Source organism: Vipera berus (genome assembly GCF_964194415.1).
Source record: "Vipera berus genome assembly, chromosome: 2".
NCBI classification, from domain to species: Eukaryota; Metazoa; Chordata; class Lepidosauria; order Squamata; family Viperidae; genus Vipera; species Vipera berus.
Window position 1 is genome coordinate 51,285,535 of NC_138203.1, and position 15,701 is coordinate 51,301,235.

Sequence of the window (15,701 nt, forward strand, 5' to 3'; positions counted from 1 at the left end):
GCATATGAAAATAGAGACTAGTCCATCAATAAACTACTGTAATTTCAAATGATTATTAAAAAATATTTGTTGGGACAGCATGCTTAATTTAAAAAGGTCACACATGCTACAGAATAACACACATGCATTCTTAAAATTAAAATAAAGTATGTTCTAAACAAAAAACTCACAGCACAAACACTACTGATATTAGTGAGAAAGTAAGTGCCACTGAATTAATGGGAATTGTTTAAAAGTAATTGATATAAGACTCCAGCCTTTAAAATGTATAAAAGTAGGAGGTATACTGTACAGCATGCAATATGCAGTTAAGCGGTGGCACAGAAGCAATCTTACTGACAAATTAAGCAGGAAACTATTTTATTCAAGTTATGATTAAACAGATATGAAAAATAAAATGTAATATACATTAAAGTGCAGTGGTCAAGTTTAGATAGTATGATTTGAAATGTTTATATAGTAACATGCTTTTGAAATGTCCATAAGGCCAAAGATTTTCATTGAAGCCAAAGCATGAATGCCTAGAACTGCTGCAAGTTTAATTACAAATAAAAGCAATGATAATGAAAACATGTGATGTGACGCTGATGACTGCTATAAAGACATCTAAACTATTCTGTCCCTTTTCATGTTGTCTATTTATATGTGCTTAAACTAAGGTACTATATGGCATTTTATCCTTATTTGCACAAATATCACAGACTTCGGGCATTATTATTTTTTGTAACAAATCTTTGTCTGGGCAAGATTAATTTGCATTTGAATTTAATAACAGTTTAAACATACCAGCACAATCAATACAGATTGCCAGGACATTATTTGTCCTTGTGTTTTCTCTATTACACTTTATATCCAGAGTATGAATTAAGAAAACTTCAGCTGGGCTGAAACACAGTATGTCCCTGTAGTATCTCATACTCCAATTAAGGTACTGAGTTCAATTTTTAACCACTAAAGAGCTTGGTACCTGGATATTTAAGACATCTATTAATCCGCATTAAATTTAAGATTATTTTAGATATCCTTCAATGAACATCTCCTTTGCATAGCACCAGAAGTAGCTCAACATTTAAGAATACCCATATTTTTATATTTTCCTCTACCTATAAAATACAGAACTTGACAAAAACAGATGGCTAAAAAAATGATGCTCATCATTTGTAACTGCCTTTTCTGCTTCCAAGATACATGCAAGAATATTAGCTGTGGTTGCAAGGTAGAAAGTTCTTGTATCAATGCATGTAATGTAATAGAGCTTCTACTACTCACGGAGAGAAATTATTTTATTCAATATTCTAATGGATTCACAAATAATTCACAATACCACATGACAAAGTAGAAAAGGGATAATACACCCTTAATTTATTGTAGAGATCTGAATCAACAGTATCACTAGCATATCATATGAAAAATAAGAAGAATCAGTTCATGGCGTGTATTTAACAAACACTCAGCAAACATAAGTCATCTGGATTCATATTTTGACACTAACAATGCTCTTCCTACAGCAACAACGGTCTTTCTATCTTTTGATATAATATTTTAAGATTATCAGAGAAAGATTGAACTGGGAACTAAAACTGGAAACTAAATCACAGCTTGGGAATAAGAATTTTTGAACAGAGGTGACTGGATCTAATTAGAATAATAATATCTAAGATCTATTACCCTCACACTGGAAGACTTTTTGATTTCATTCATTCTTTGGGGGCATTCAATCCTCATTATGAAAATAATGAAAATACAAACCTGGTAATAAAAATCAATGTGTGGAATACATCATTTACTTTTACCATTATTTACTTCCTTTACAATAGAATGAAACTGAAATTCTTTTACTAATAAATTTAAATATTGCAACTGACATCTATATATTTTCAAAACTTATTTGTGTCTAAGGAGAACTTAGAATATCAAAACTAATAAAACTTTTCACTTAACACATCTTGGTAGCATCAGAATCACTAGACCAAAATCCAAAACATCATTTATTACTTCTAAAGTTAATATTTAATTCATTTTTATGTCATCTAATATTACCCATCTGAATCCAGTGACCTCTATATGTATTAGCAAAATGAAAGTAATTTTTGTTTGCAATATTGCCATAATTTTGGACTTGACCACTGATACTTAAAATAATTATACTAAACTTAGTATAATAAGATCCATGTTCTACCAAGTTTTATCTACAGCCATATAAAAGCAAACCTTTCTACCTCTCAACCCATGAGGCCACCTCTGTGAGGCTGTAAACAGTGAACAGAGAAGCATTTTTAGAAGCTGAAAAGGAAGGATTCTTGTACTGGGTTTACAGTGGTATGCTGGAGATAACATAGCATTTCATAACAGCAACTTGGTTAAGTTTAAAGCCATACACATTTATTTGGAAGTTCCACTGATGATTAATGGGATTGACATTTGAGTAAGCAAGTATCAGAGGGAAGAAAAAAATTCTATCACCATCTATATCTGAAAGATAGAATTATATTAGAACATAACTTTATTTATGCTTTTAACTATAGAATTGCTAAGGTTTCAAGCATTTTACCCTGAAATGTTATTTAATTAATAAATCTAATCAAACATACAGTCATGGCCGAAAGTGTTGGCACCCCAGAAATTTTTCCAGAAAATCAAGTATTTCTCACAGAAAAGTATTGCAGGAACACATGTTTTGCTATACACAGGTTTATTCCCTTTGTGTGTATTGGAACACAACAAAAAAAGGGAGGAAAAAAAGCAAATTGGACATAATGTCAAACAAAACTCCAAAAATGGGCTGGACAAAATTATTGGCACCCTTTTTAAAATTGTGGATAAACAATTATTATCTAGACCCGTACCAATCGGGCTTCAGGCCCGGGTACTGCACGGAGACGGCATTGGTCGCGCTGGTGAATGATCTCTGGCGGGCTCGGGACAGGGGCTGCTCCTCTGTCCTAGTCCTATTAGACCTCTCAGCGGCTTTTGATACCATCGACCATGGTATCTTACTGCGGCGTCTTCGGGGGTTGGGAGGCACCGTCTTACGGTGGTTCTCCTACCTCCTGGGACGTCCGCAGTCGGTGTTGGCAGGAGGGCAGAGGTCGGCCTCGAGGCCTCTCATTTGTGGAGTCCCTCAGGGGTCAGTCCTCTCGCCTCTCCTGTTCAACATCTACATGAAGCCGCTGGGTGAGATCATTCATGGTTTTGGGGTTGGGTACCATCAATATGCGGATGATACCCAGCTTGTTATTTCTACCCCAAACCACCCCAGTGATGCCCTCGATGTGATGTCCAGTTGCCTGGAGGCGGTTTGGGTCTGGATGGGGAGGAACAGGCTTCGGCTCAACCCTGACAAGACTGAGTGGCTGTGTGTGCCGGCATCTCGGGAAATTCAGTTTGTTCCATCGTTGACTATGGGGGGTGAGATATTACCCCCCGTAGATAGGGCTCGCAACTTGGGTGTCCTCCTAGACTCACAGCTCTCTTTGGAAGATCATATAGGAGCTGTGACTAGGGGGGCCTTCGCCCAGATTCGCCTGGTGCGCCAGTTGCGGCCCTATCTGGACCGGGATGCCTTGCGCACAGTCACTCATGACCTCCCGTTTGGACTACTGCAACGCTCTCTACATGGGGCTGCCCTTGAGGACTACTCGGAGGCTCCAGCTGGTGCAGAATGTGGCTGCGAGAGTGGTGGTGGGGGTTTCCCGATACTCCCATGTAACACCTCTACTCCGCGAGCTGCATTGGCTTCCGGTTGTCCTCCGGGTAAGATTCAAGGTGCTGGTTATGACCTATAAAGCCCTAAATGGCATGGGTCCGGGTTACTTACGGGAGCACCTGCAGCCGGCATCAACTTCCCTTCGTCCAGTGCGCTCCCACAGAGAGGGCCTCCTTAGGGTGCCGTCGGTCAAAGAGTGTCGACTGGCGGCCCCCAGGGGGAGGGCGTTCTCTGTGGACGTGCCAGACCTTTGGAACCGTTTACCGGTGGAGCTCCGGATGGCTCCCGACCTTCGCTCCTTCCGACGTGACCTAAAAACATATTTATTCGAACAAGCCGGCCTGGTCTGATGGGTTTAGGGGTATTTTAACGCTATTGTATTAATTTATTGAATTGGGCTGTAGTATTTAATATTTTTTAACTTTTATATATTGTATTTTATTGTATTGCCCTGTACACCGCCCTGAGTCCTTCGGGAGAAGGGCGGTATAAAAATTAAATTATTATTATTAAAACAAGATTGTTTCAAGCATGTGATGCTCCTTTAAACTCACCTGGGGCAAGTAACAGGTATGGGCAATATAAAAATCACACCTGAAAGCAGATAAAAAGGAGAGAAGTTCACTTAGTCTTTGCATTGTGTGTCTGTGTGTGCCACGCTAAGCATGGACAACAGAAAGAGAAGAGAACTGTCTGAGGACTTGAGAACCAAAATTGTGGACAAATATCAACAATCTCAAGGTTACAAGTCCATCTCCAGAGATCTAGATTTGCCTTTGTCCACAGTGCGCAACATTATCAAGAAGTTTGCAACCCATGGCACTGTAGCTAATCTCCCTGCTCGTGGACGGAAGAGAAAAACTGATGAAATGTTGCAACGCAGGATAGTCCGGATGGTGGATAAGCAGCCCCAAACAAGTTCCAAAGGAATGCAAGCTGTCCTGCAGGCTCAGGGAGCATCAGTGTCAGCGCGAACTATCCGTCGACATTTAAATGAAATGAAACGCTATGGCAGGAGACCCAGGAGGACCCCACTGCTGACACACAGACATAAAAAAGCAAGATTACAGTTTGCCAAAATTATTATTATTATTATTATTATTATTATTATTATTATTATTATTATTATTATTATTATTATTATTATTATTATTATTATTATTTATTAAATTTATATACCGCCCTTCTCCCGAGGGACTCAGGGCGGTGAACAGGGCACATATAAATAGCAAATACAAAAATTAAAAAGAGAATTAAATAATCGCCCAGTAAAACAATACAGTATAAAAACCCATTAAAAACCCTAAAATCAGGCCATCAGGCCAGGCCAGCTTGTTCGAATAAGTGGGTCTTCAGACCGCGTCGGAAGGAGTGAAGGTCCGGTGCCGTCTGGAGCTCGACCGGCAGCTGGTTCCATAAAGCCGGAGCGCCCACAGAGAAGGCCCTCCCCCTGGGGGCCGCCAGCCGACATTCTCTGACCGGAGGCACCCTGAGGAGGCCCTCTCTGTGGGAACGCACTGGGCGGAGGGAAGTTGACGCCGGCAGCAGGTGGTCCCCAAGGTACTCCGGACCCATGCCATGTAGGGACTTAAAGACCATAACTAGAACCTTGAATCTTACCCGGAGGACAACCGGAAGCCAATGCAGCTCGCGGAGCAAAGGTGTAACATGGGAGTACCGGGAAACTCCCAAGACAACTCTCGTGGCCGCATTCTGTACCAGTTGGAGCCTCCGAGTGGTCTTCAAGGGAAGCCCCATGTAAAGAGCATTGCAGTAGTCCAGACGAGAGGTCACGAGCGCATGAGTGACCGTACACAGGGCATCCCGGTCTAGATAGGGCCGCAACTGGCGCACCAGGCGAACCTGGGCGAAAGCCCCCCTAGTCACGGCCACTATATGGTCTTCCAAAGTAAGCCGTGAATCTAGGAGGACTCCCAAGTTGCGAGCCCTATCTACGGGGGGTAAAAGCTCACCCCCCATAGAAAGAGATGGAATATTTTGAATATCCCAGGATGCCGAAATGCACAGCCACTCAGTCTTGTCAGGGTTGAGCTGAAGTCTGTTCCTCCCCATCCAGACCCGAACCGCCTCCAGGCAACGGGACATCACGTTGAGGGCATCACTGGGGTGGTTTGGGGTCGAAATAAAAAGCTGGGTATCATCGGCGTACTGATGATACCCAACTCCAAAACCACGAATGATCTCACCCAGCGGTTTCATATAGATGTTGAACAGAAGAGGAGAGAGGACCGACCCGAGGAACTCCACAAACGAGAGTCCTTGGGGTCGACCTCTGCCCCCCTGCCAACACCGACTGCGAGCGTCCCAGGAGATAGGAGAACCACCGAAGAACTGTGCCTCCCACTCCCAATCCCCTGAGACGCCGCAGCAGGATACCATGGTCGATGGTATCGAAAGCCGCCGAGAGATCTAATAGGACTAGGACAGAGGAATATCCCCTGTCCCGGGCCCTCCAGAGATCATTCACCAGAGCGACCAATGCCGTCTCCGTGCTGTACCCGGGCCTGAAACCCGATTGGGACGGGTCTAGATAATGTACTTGAGCAAGCCAAAATCCTTCTGGGAAAACGTCTTGTGGACAGATGAGACCAAGATAGCACTTTTTGGTAAAGCACATCATTCTACTGTTTACCGAAAACGAAATGAGGCCTACAAAGAAAAGAACACAGTACCTACAGTGAAATATGGTGGAGGTTCAATGATGTTTTGGGGTTGTTTTGTTGCCTCTGGCACTGGGTGTCTTGAATGTGTGCAAGGCATCATGAAATCTGAGGATTACCAAAGGATTTTGGGTCGCACTGTAGAGCCCAGTGTCAGAAAGCTGGGTTTGCATCTGAGATCTTGGGTCTTCCAGCAGGCCAATGACCCCAAACATACGTCAAAAAGCACCCAGAAATGGATGGCAAGAAAGCACTGGAGAGTTCTGAAGTGGCCAGCAATGAGTCCAGATCTGAATCCCATTGAACACCTGTGGAGAGATCTTAAAATTGCTGTTGGGAAAAGGCGCCCTTCCAATAAGAGAGACCTGGAGCAGTTTGCAAAGGAAGAGTGGTCCAAAATTCCAGGTGAGAGGTGTAAGAAGCTTATTGATGGTTATAGGAAGCGACTGATTTCAGTTATTTTTTCCAAAGGGTGTGCAACCAAATATTAAGTTAAGGGTGCCAATAATTTTGTCCAGCCCATTTTTGGAGTTTTGTTTGACATTATGTCCAATTTGCTTTTTTTCCTCCCTTTTTTTGTTGTGTTCCAATACACACAAAGGGAATAAACCTGTGTATAGCAAAACCTGTGTTCCTGCAATACTTTTCTGTGAGAAATACTTGATTTTCTGGAAAAATTTCTGGGGTGCCAACAATTTCGGCCATGACTGTATATCAACTTAACCTGAGGAACCTAAATTCTTAACCTCACATCTGTGGTTCTTTAACACCAATAACACCATCTCTCTAAATATTTAGACAAAAAAATTACAGGTTAGTTTGAAAACATTATTTCATTACAGGACATCCTTGACTGGCAGCCTGCCCATTACATAACTCACTATGGTCATAAAGCGGGTCTCTACATGACCAGACCCACTTCTATGACCTTTTAAGCAGCTGTTAAATGACTGGACTGTTGTGGTCATTAAGTAATCACCACAGTCGTTAAGCAATCACCACAATGGTTTAAGGAACCCCATTGTTTGCTATGGGACATTTTTGCTAAAAACAAGAAGTAAATTCTAATTTTCAGCAAAAATGTTGTAAATTGCAGTCACATGACTGCGGGACACTGCAAATGGCCATAAATATGGGCTTACTGCTGAACATCAAAAATACAGTCATGTGAATGCAAGTAGGGCACAGCAGTCATCAGAACTCTGGATTCAGGTCATAAATTTCTTTCAAGGGGTCCACTAAATGTCAAACACTTGCTAAATGCCCGGTCATAAATCAAGACTATCTGTACTAAATTAAAGCAACATGAAACTTGCTGAATCTGTATTAACTAAAGGTCTAAAACAATGAGGGAATTTGGTACTAAAGCTTATGAACTCTTGGTTGAAGGCAACCAATTCAGTAGGTCATCCATGACTCATTAATTTTTAATTTTCAATTCCATTTACAATTGCTAAAATTATTGAGAATAAAAAAATATTGGTAATCTAATGAAAATGATTCAAAGATCCATTAGTTGTTAACAATCTATCATCTTGGACAATACCAGAAAGACTGCACTAACATGAAAATGACCATAACTCAATCACCAATGCATATGTTTTATATGGAAAAGGTGATAGGTTCATCCTCTTGGTACCCACATTTAAAAGGAAGGAGGAAATACATGATACACATGACCTCTGCCTAAGAGTTTAGGGCAGAGGTCATGTGTATCATGTATTTCTAGTCAAAATAAACAGCTCTGGACTAGATGAATAGGTTGTCAAGTTGATGAAAACATTTCACGACTTTGGCTGGGTTTGAGAAACAAGTGGATAAATCAACACCATGATCTCAGCCAGTCTTCCTAGGACTGCATTAACTTAGTAACTTTATACAGATGCAAGGACCTGGAAATTAAATCAGCACAAAAGTATGGCATATTTCTTAGAAAAGTGAAGATGCACATTGTACTCAAGTAAACAATTAAGCTAAATGCTAGAGACCACTAATTTTATTATGCTACTTATATGTGCATAGATACACAAAATATAAATCTATTTTGTTGAACATTAATACCCTAACTCCATCTGGACAATATAGCAAGAAAGCATCATTTTATACTACTTTTAATTCATTGGTTATTTAATAATACACTGTGCAATTCACATGATACTAATCAAGAGATTATATCATTTCTAGTTTCAACCAAAGCCTATCTACTGCTCAAGTATTTTGACCTAACTGGGTGTAGCTATCATGAAAGGTTTTAATATTGTACTTTGATGTGGTATTATTATTTATTATTTATTGTTTTGTAAGTTATCATGTTAAAGAAGAATTTAAAAATAACTTTTTTTTACATACCTGATCTATTAACCCTGTCAATTCTATCCAAGCTAGGGGAGTTCATTCTACTGCGAGGGCTACTATGATTGGAAGTTTCTGAGGCAGCATCATTGAACGAATCTTCAAATGTTAAGTATAGAATTTCTTTTACACATTTGTGGCAGATACTATGTTGACAAGGGAGAATAAGTGGATGGGTAAATAACTCCTTGCATGCTGGGCAGATGAGCTCTCGTTCAATATTCTTAATGGTAACCTATAAACAAAAAGAAATGAGAAACTGATAAGAAATGCCATGACAGTAAAAAAACATTATTTCAGTCAGGTAATTTTAAGGAAATTAAAATATCAATATGGTGCACTTTGCTATTTTGACATTCAGCCATCCAAATAACCTATAATTTCCATTACAAACAGTTGTTCATACAATCAGAAGACAGCAAGATTAATAACTAAAGATTACTGTTTTGAGTGAGAGATTAAGAGCAGTCAAAAATGAAATACTAACTTAATACATTTAATAAGAGCAAGAACATAAAAATGAAATGGGAAAGAATATATAAAATATGACCAAATAAGGTAGAGGATATGGAAGTTTATTAATTGCCTTGGAAGGAAGGGTGATTTCTTGAGCTTAGTGAAAAATTACTTTGAGCAAGGGAAATGCTCTGCAGAAACCATGATGTATTATGTTTATTTAAAGTAGATGTATACCTACAGCTAAACTGAAAGGAAAAAAGGAAAAGTAATTGAATTATATGGCAAAAGGCTATTTTGTAATTCATTTGTACTGTTAATATTACTTACTTACCTGAGTTATACTAACTAAACATATATGTCTGTACTATTTTTTCTAGATTTAATGTACTATATATGTTGACTACTTTAATCTTATGATCCAAGCTAGTATATAATTATGGTTCATTGTACAATCAGCTATATGTTCAGACTGGATTTGGCATTTTTGCCTACCTACTGATCCTTCCAAGGACTCAATAGATATGATATTAGATGGCATTACAGATATTGTCGCAGGATATAAGCTGTTCCAAGTAAAGCCACCTTTTGCAACTGACTGATGGTGAATTTGTCAATGCAGATAGTTCAAGTGGTGCTTCAGTTGTTTTGGGATTGCACCCAAAGCTCCTATTACTATTGGTATTAGCTTTGCTTGTGTTTAATAATAATAATAAACCTTTATTGTCAAAGTACAACATGTGTACATTGAGATTAGCTGAGCCTCCCCCCATGCTCTCTCCCCCCAACACACAGTGACAACAAACCCTCCATCCCACCACACTATGTGAACCAACTACACCACACACTGGCCTCCCAAGCCAATTCTGCATAAGATTATGTCCTATTTAAAAGCCTAACAGCCCACGGATAAAAGCTATTTTTCAGCCTGTTGGTACGGCTGGCTATATTCCTATATCTCCTACCGGATGGTAGGAGAGTAAAGAGATACCGTCCAGGGTGTGAGTCATCCCTGAGAATCTTCCTCACTCTTCCAAGGCAACGAGCCCTGGCGATGTCATCCAGTGGTGTCAGGGAACAGCCCACAATGTTTTGTGCTGTGCTCACTACCCTCTGTAATACTTTCCTATCCGCGGCTGTCAGACCAGCATACCAAACCACAATACCATACGAGAGGACGCTTTCTATAGTAGACTGGTAAAAGAGGGTCATTAGCTGTTGTTCTACCCTGTTCTTCCGCAAGACCCTAAGAAAGTGAAGCCTCTGTTGGGCCTTTCTAGCCACCTGAGTTGTGTTAACTTTCCAGGTCAGATCTTCACAGAGGTAGACTCCCAGAAATTTAAAGGAGGAAACTCTCTCTACACAGTTCTCTCAGATGTAAAGTGGGGCAGGTTCCTCCTTTTTTCTCCAGAAGTCTAACACCATCTCTTTCGTCTTGCTGATGTTTAGGTGCAAGTTGTTGTTACTACACCATATGGATAGTTTTTGTACCTCTGCCCTATATGCTGTCTCATCCCCACCTGTAATAAGACCCACCACAGTTGTATCATCCGCGAACTTGATTATCGCAGTGGATGGGTCAGATGATACACAATCATAAGTGTATAAAGAGTACAGGTAGGGGCTAAGCACACAGCCCTGTGGCGTGCCGGTGCAAAGCTTCAGGGGGGTGGACAAAGCAGAGCCGACCCTCACTGTTTGTAACCGATCCCTAAGAAAGACTGTTTGCCACAGTCATTCTATTTCTATTTGCAGGTATTTGCATTTTATTATCTTCTCCAGTTCTTTCTCTTCTATTCTGCTTTCTCTAGGTACTGCCATGTCCACATCCAGACTTTTTTGTCTTTCTTATTGACAACTGTTACGTCTGGGGTGTTATGTAGCAATTGTCTGTCTGCTTTAATTCTAAAGTCCCAAAGCAATTTAGCTTCTTTATATTTCCTATGACTTTATTTTACTATCCCACCAGTTGTTGCTTGCAGGCAAATGATACTTCTTTCAGATCTTCCAATGCACAATTGTTGCTGCTTTGTCATTGGTGTTGATAGGGAGTGAGAGGTCCAGTTCACAGCTTCTCCTTTGTAGCGTGCTACATGGCTCAGTATTCTTTCCATTCTTTTTTAACATATAAATGAAGCCACTGGGTGATATCGTCTATCCAAATGGGATGATGTACCATCGGTATGTTGATGATATTCAACTTTACATCTCCATCCTTGGTGATTCAAATGAAGTTGTTGCTGCCCTCTCACAGTGCCTGGAGGCTGTGGGGATTTGGATGAACCCTTGTAAGACCGAATGGCTTTGGGTATCTGGAGCTTCAAGATCCAGGACTTTGACATCTTTAGTTCTGGATGGGGGTGGGGTACAGTGCCCTGATGTGCAACTTGGGGATTCTCCTGGACTCGTAACTCCTGCTTAAAGAACCAGTATCAGTCATGGCTAAATGAGCCTTTGGACTTCATGTTATGCGTCATATGTGTTCCTTCCTGGATCAGGAGCCCCTGCACTCAGCCACTCAGGCCCTGGTCATCTCATGCTTGCACTACTGCAAACCACTCTATATGGGACTACCCTTGAGGAGTATTCGGAACTCAAGTTGGAGCAGAAGGCAGCCATGCAGATAGTCCTTGGGGCCCTTAGGATGGCCTGTTATACCACTGTTCCATGAATTGCATTGGTTACCAGTTTGCTTCTGGATCCAATTCAAGGTGTTCTCATCTTTACAGTCCTTCATGGCATGGGTCCAGGTTATCTCAGAAACCATCTCACCCCAATGGGATTGGCCTTCCCCACCCACACTGGCAGAAGGGGCATGCAGACCTGGCTCCTGTCTTCTGTAACATTGTGCCCCCCGCAAGGTGATATCTGCACCCACCCAAATAGGCTCTGCCAATTGGCCTGGAGCCCCAGTGAGACCTTGTAATTGTGGAGGTGGTTAATAGATTAAGAAAAGACCCCACCTCCTTTCCATGTGCAGCTTGCTCCCTTCCTTGTCAATTTGAAATCAATCAAATCATTTTGAAATCTTTGTCAATTTGAAATTGATTTTAGTATTATATTTATTGTTTTAATGTTTAATCTTGTATTTATTGAAGGTAAGTCACCAAGTCAGCCTCTAGGCAAGATGGGCGGCATAAAGGTTTAATAAATAAATGAGTTGAAAACAAACAAGGGATAAAGAAAATCTAAAAAATGATAAAATTATTTTGACTATATTATACGTTTCTTACCTCTTGTAGAAAAAAACAAACAAATAAAACACTAGAGAACAAATATCAAAAACAGTATTAAAATGTTTGATTTTGAGGGTTGCACTTTCACACTGATACCATGGTATGGCAGTAAAATCCTTAAGAGTTTATCAAACCACTTTAGACATGAGAATTAATGTAATTTGTTAGAAATCTATTTTAGCCTAAATATTTAACAAAAGAATGAAAATCCTATCCAATTTATTATTGTATTTTCTAGTTCTAAAAATAGTACTACATAGATTGAAGGGCCTGTGCTTTAAATAGACATTTAGTAAGCATATGGCAATTTTCTTTGCCTCCTTTCCAAAAGAAAAGCACATGGATAGAAAAGATGCTTGTCCCAGTTACAGTTCAGTCAGAATAAGTTATAAGTTGGTTGAATAAATCAAGAGATGAATTCTGCAACATTCAGTACTTCGCCTTTTGGGAATGGCAATTTGCAAACTCAGCCACCAAAGATTTAGTGTGGGATAATCATTGTTCATTCTCCAGAAAAAAAATAAAAATAAAACAAAACAAAAATCACTTTCTACTTATCCAAAGAAAACAGGGAAATGAAATAGTTTTCCGAGTTAGTCTGTGATATGTTGACTAGTGTCACAGTATTTTTTTTTCAGGTAAACTGAAAAAATAGAAATAGATGCATTTTTGTCACACTGATTTTTTGTCAAAGGAATTTGGAAGTACCACAATCAAAACATATTTGCTCTGACATAAGCAAAATATAGAAACAAACTACCACTTCTTCATATATTTACTCAAATTCACTCAATAAAAATTTATAAGTTATTTTCCACTGTTTAAACATCAATTTCCACTGATAATTTAAATTGAAATTTCTTAAAAGACCTATGATACTGACTCTCCCATTTACTTTCTATAGCTTGGCAATATGAACAATGACAATATGCTTGCAAATTAAGATTTAACGCTTATATCCTAAATCAGGGGCTCCCAACCAGGGGTGCGAGACAATATTCCAAGGGGATCAAGATTAGAAGTTTCAAAATTATAGTGTATATGCATAATTCATTGCCATTATTTCAAACATTTCTAAGGGGTGCGAGAATATATCAGAAGCGTTGTAGGGGTGCTGGGTATAGAAAAAGGTTGGGAACCGCTGTCCTAAATGATAATCTTATTCTTCTGAAAGCAAACAAAATGAATTAAATGTTGGACTTTTATAAAGTTTTTCTTGAACAATAAGTTACCTGCCACTTTGGAAGATACAGTAAACTACCTTTTTAAAATCTACCTTGTATGCTCTAGAGCTGAACATCTGACATTCCACATCAAATGTAGCATTTTATGTAAAGATAAATCACCAAGTGGTGATCTTCCATCTTCGGTTTTGGATTTGAATATGAATCTATTTCATCCTTCTTTCAACTGAATTTTTGAAACCATGACTCAGAGTGAGAAAGGATATTGCAAGCTAACAGGGAAAGTATTGTTTTGTCACCTGGATCACTTCTCCAGAATACTATTTGGGAGATATGATATTACAGCAGAAAACTGTTCTCAGGAAATTGTATTGGAATGCATTACACTGACTTTTGATATCTAGGCTTTTGTTATGGCCTTTACTGTACCCTCAAGTTTCTCTTATTTATGCTTTTCAAAATTTATGTAAACCTGGTCTGAGAAATTACTGGAAGGCTTGATCTAAGAAACCATCAACAATCCAACCTCTTTTGCATCTACTAATCTCTGGAAAATTATTAGTTAAGGGTTTCAAGGAAGCTCTCTACATAGGGTGAACATAGACTAAATAATCATTACATACTGAAAAAACTATTTATACAAAAGGAATTTGGAAAATAAATCCTGAAGGAGTTGCAGTGAATAACTAGGTATTATCTTTGGGTTCACAAATCCAGGTGACTTTTTTTCCCAACTTCATTTGTTTACCAACACCTTTCCCTTCAGTTTCCTACATCCTGTTTTCATGCAAATTAGAGTGTAGTCCAATATTCTGATTTGTATTGGTGATCTTTGTTTGAGAAACCTGGATACAGCTGCAGAAATGCAAATGTGAGTAACAATGTGGAACCTTGTCTTCTTTTGCCTCTCATTTTTCCAAGTTCATTTGCATACATTCATTTACTTTGCTGCATATATGCTTTAGAAAGCAAGGCTGAAATCATCTCGTTTGCTTGCGCAAAGCAATTCATGAGTGAATGACTAACTCCCTCTAATCAATACTTTCAGACACACAGTGTAAAGCTGGAAGATGGACTGCACCTAACCCAGCCTAGATCAAGAGAATACGAAGGATTGACATACTCACTTGATCTCTTTACACAAGCTCCAATAAAGTGTTCCTACCACATCTGCAACAATGCATACATACATTCCTGAAAGATCTGAAACAAGTCCTGGTCAAAGACTGAAATAGCTGACAGCTACCTCCTTGGGAGAGAGTCCATCAAACGCTCAATGACACACTATGAGTTTGCACAAAAGCGCTTTGGTGAGAGCACACCCCAGGCTCCAAGCTTATGTCTTCAAAGCAAACAAGGGGGTGGGAGAAGAGTCAGCCTTCGAGTGAAGGACGGGTGAGGCTATTTGGCCAGCCAGCTGCTGAAAAGGCAACCCACAGTCGCTTCAGAGCAAGCGAGCGGAAAAGGCTGCCACGGAGTTCTGCTTTTGCAGCCGAGCCAGGGCGAGAAAGAAGGGGGAGCCCTGCTGAGGCAGGGCTCCGTTCCTCCTCACCGGTCGGGAGGAAGCCACGGCCAACCTCGCAGGTCGGGAGAAAACCTCAGTTCCCCCTTCCCAAAGGACGACCCCCGCGTCAAAGCCCCACCTCGGGGGGGGGGGACCCTCCCGTCTCCTCAGCTTGAAATTTCCCTCTCGGGAACACTCACGACGGGTTCCAGCCGGTCCCCTTCCATCCTGGAATCGTCGCTAACCACTGACGCCGCTCGTGGTCCCGGACGGTTGAGCCGAGGGTGCCCGGGGCGCGCGATGTCTGGTTCTCCCGCCCTCTTTCGCAGACTCTCGGAACCGGTCGAGTCCGCCCTTCCCTCCCCCCCGAGAGCTCGGCGCGAGGGAAGGGAGCAAGAGAGCACGCGCGAAGCGGCGACGAGGCGCCCAGCAGCTGCCACTGCTGCCCCTAGGAAAACTCCCGAGACCGGGCGGGTGGGGGGGAAAGGAGGCGGGGCAAGGGAAGAGGGGCGGGGCCTGCCTGGCAACAGCCTCCCAACGCCACAATGGGGGCGGAGCGTCAGCGCCACCTGGCACCTTTGT

The 15,701-nt window shown here is 40.8% G+C and overlaps 1 protein-coding gene across 1 annotated transcript in view; it reads right to left on the reverse strand.

Annotated features, from left to right (window-relative positions):
* TRIM36 (tripartite motif containing 36) overlaps positions 1–15,442 on the reverse strand; it is a 35,234-nt gene extending 19,792 nt beyond the window's left edge. The window contains exons 1-2 of the mRNA XM_081321199.1: positions 15,320–15,442; positions 8,737–8,974 (exon numbers count right to left, since the gene is read on the reverse strand). Coding sequence (XP_081177325.1) covers positions 8,737–8,974; positions 15,320–15,346 — 265 coding nt within the window. The 5' untranslated portion in view covers positions 15,347–15,442. The remainder of the gene's footprint in view (positions 1–8,736; positions 8,975–15,319) is intronic.
* Positions 15,443–15,701: the final 259 nt, after the last annotated feature.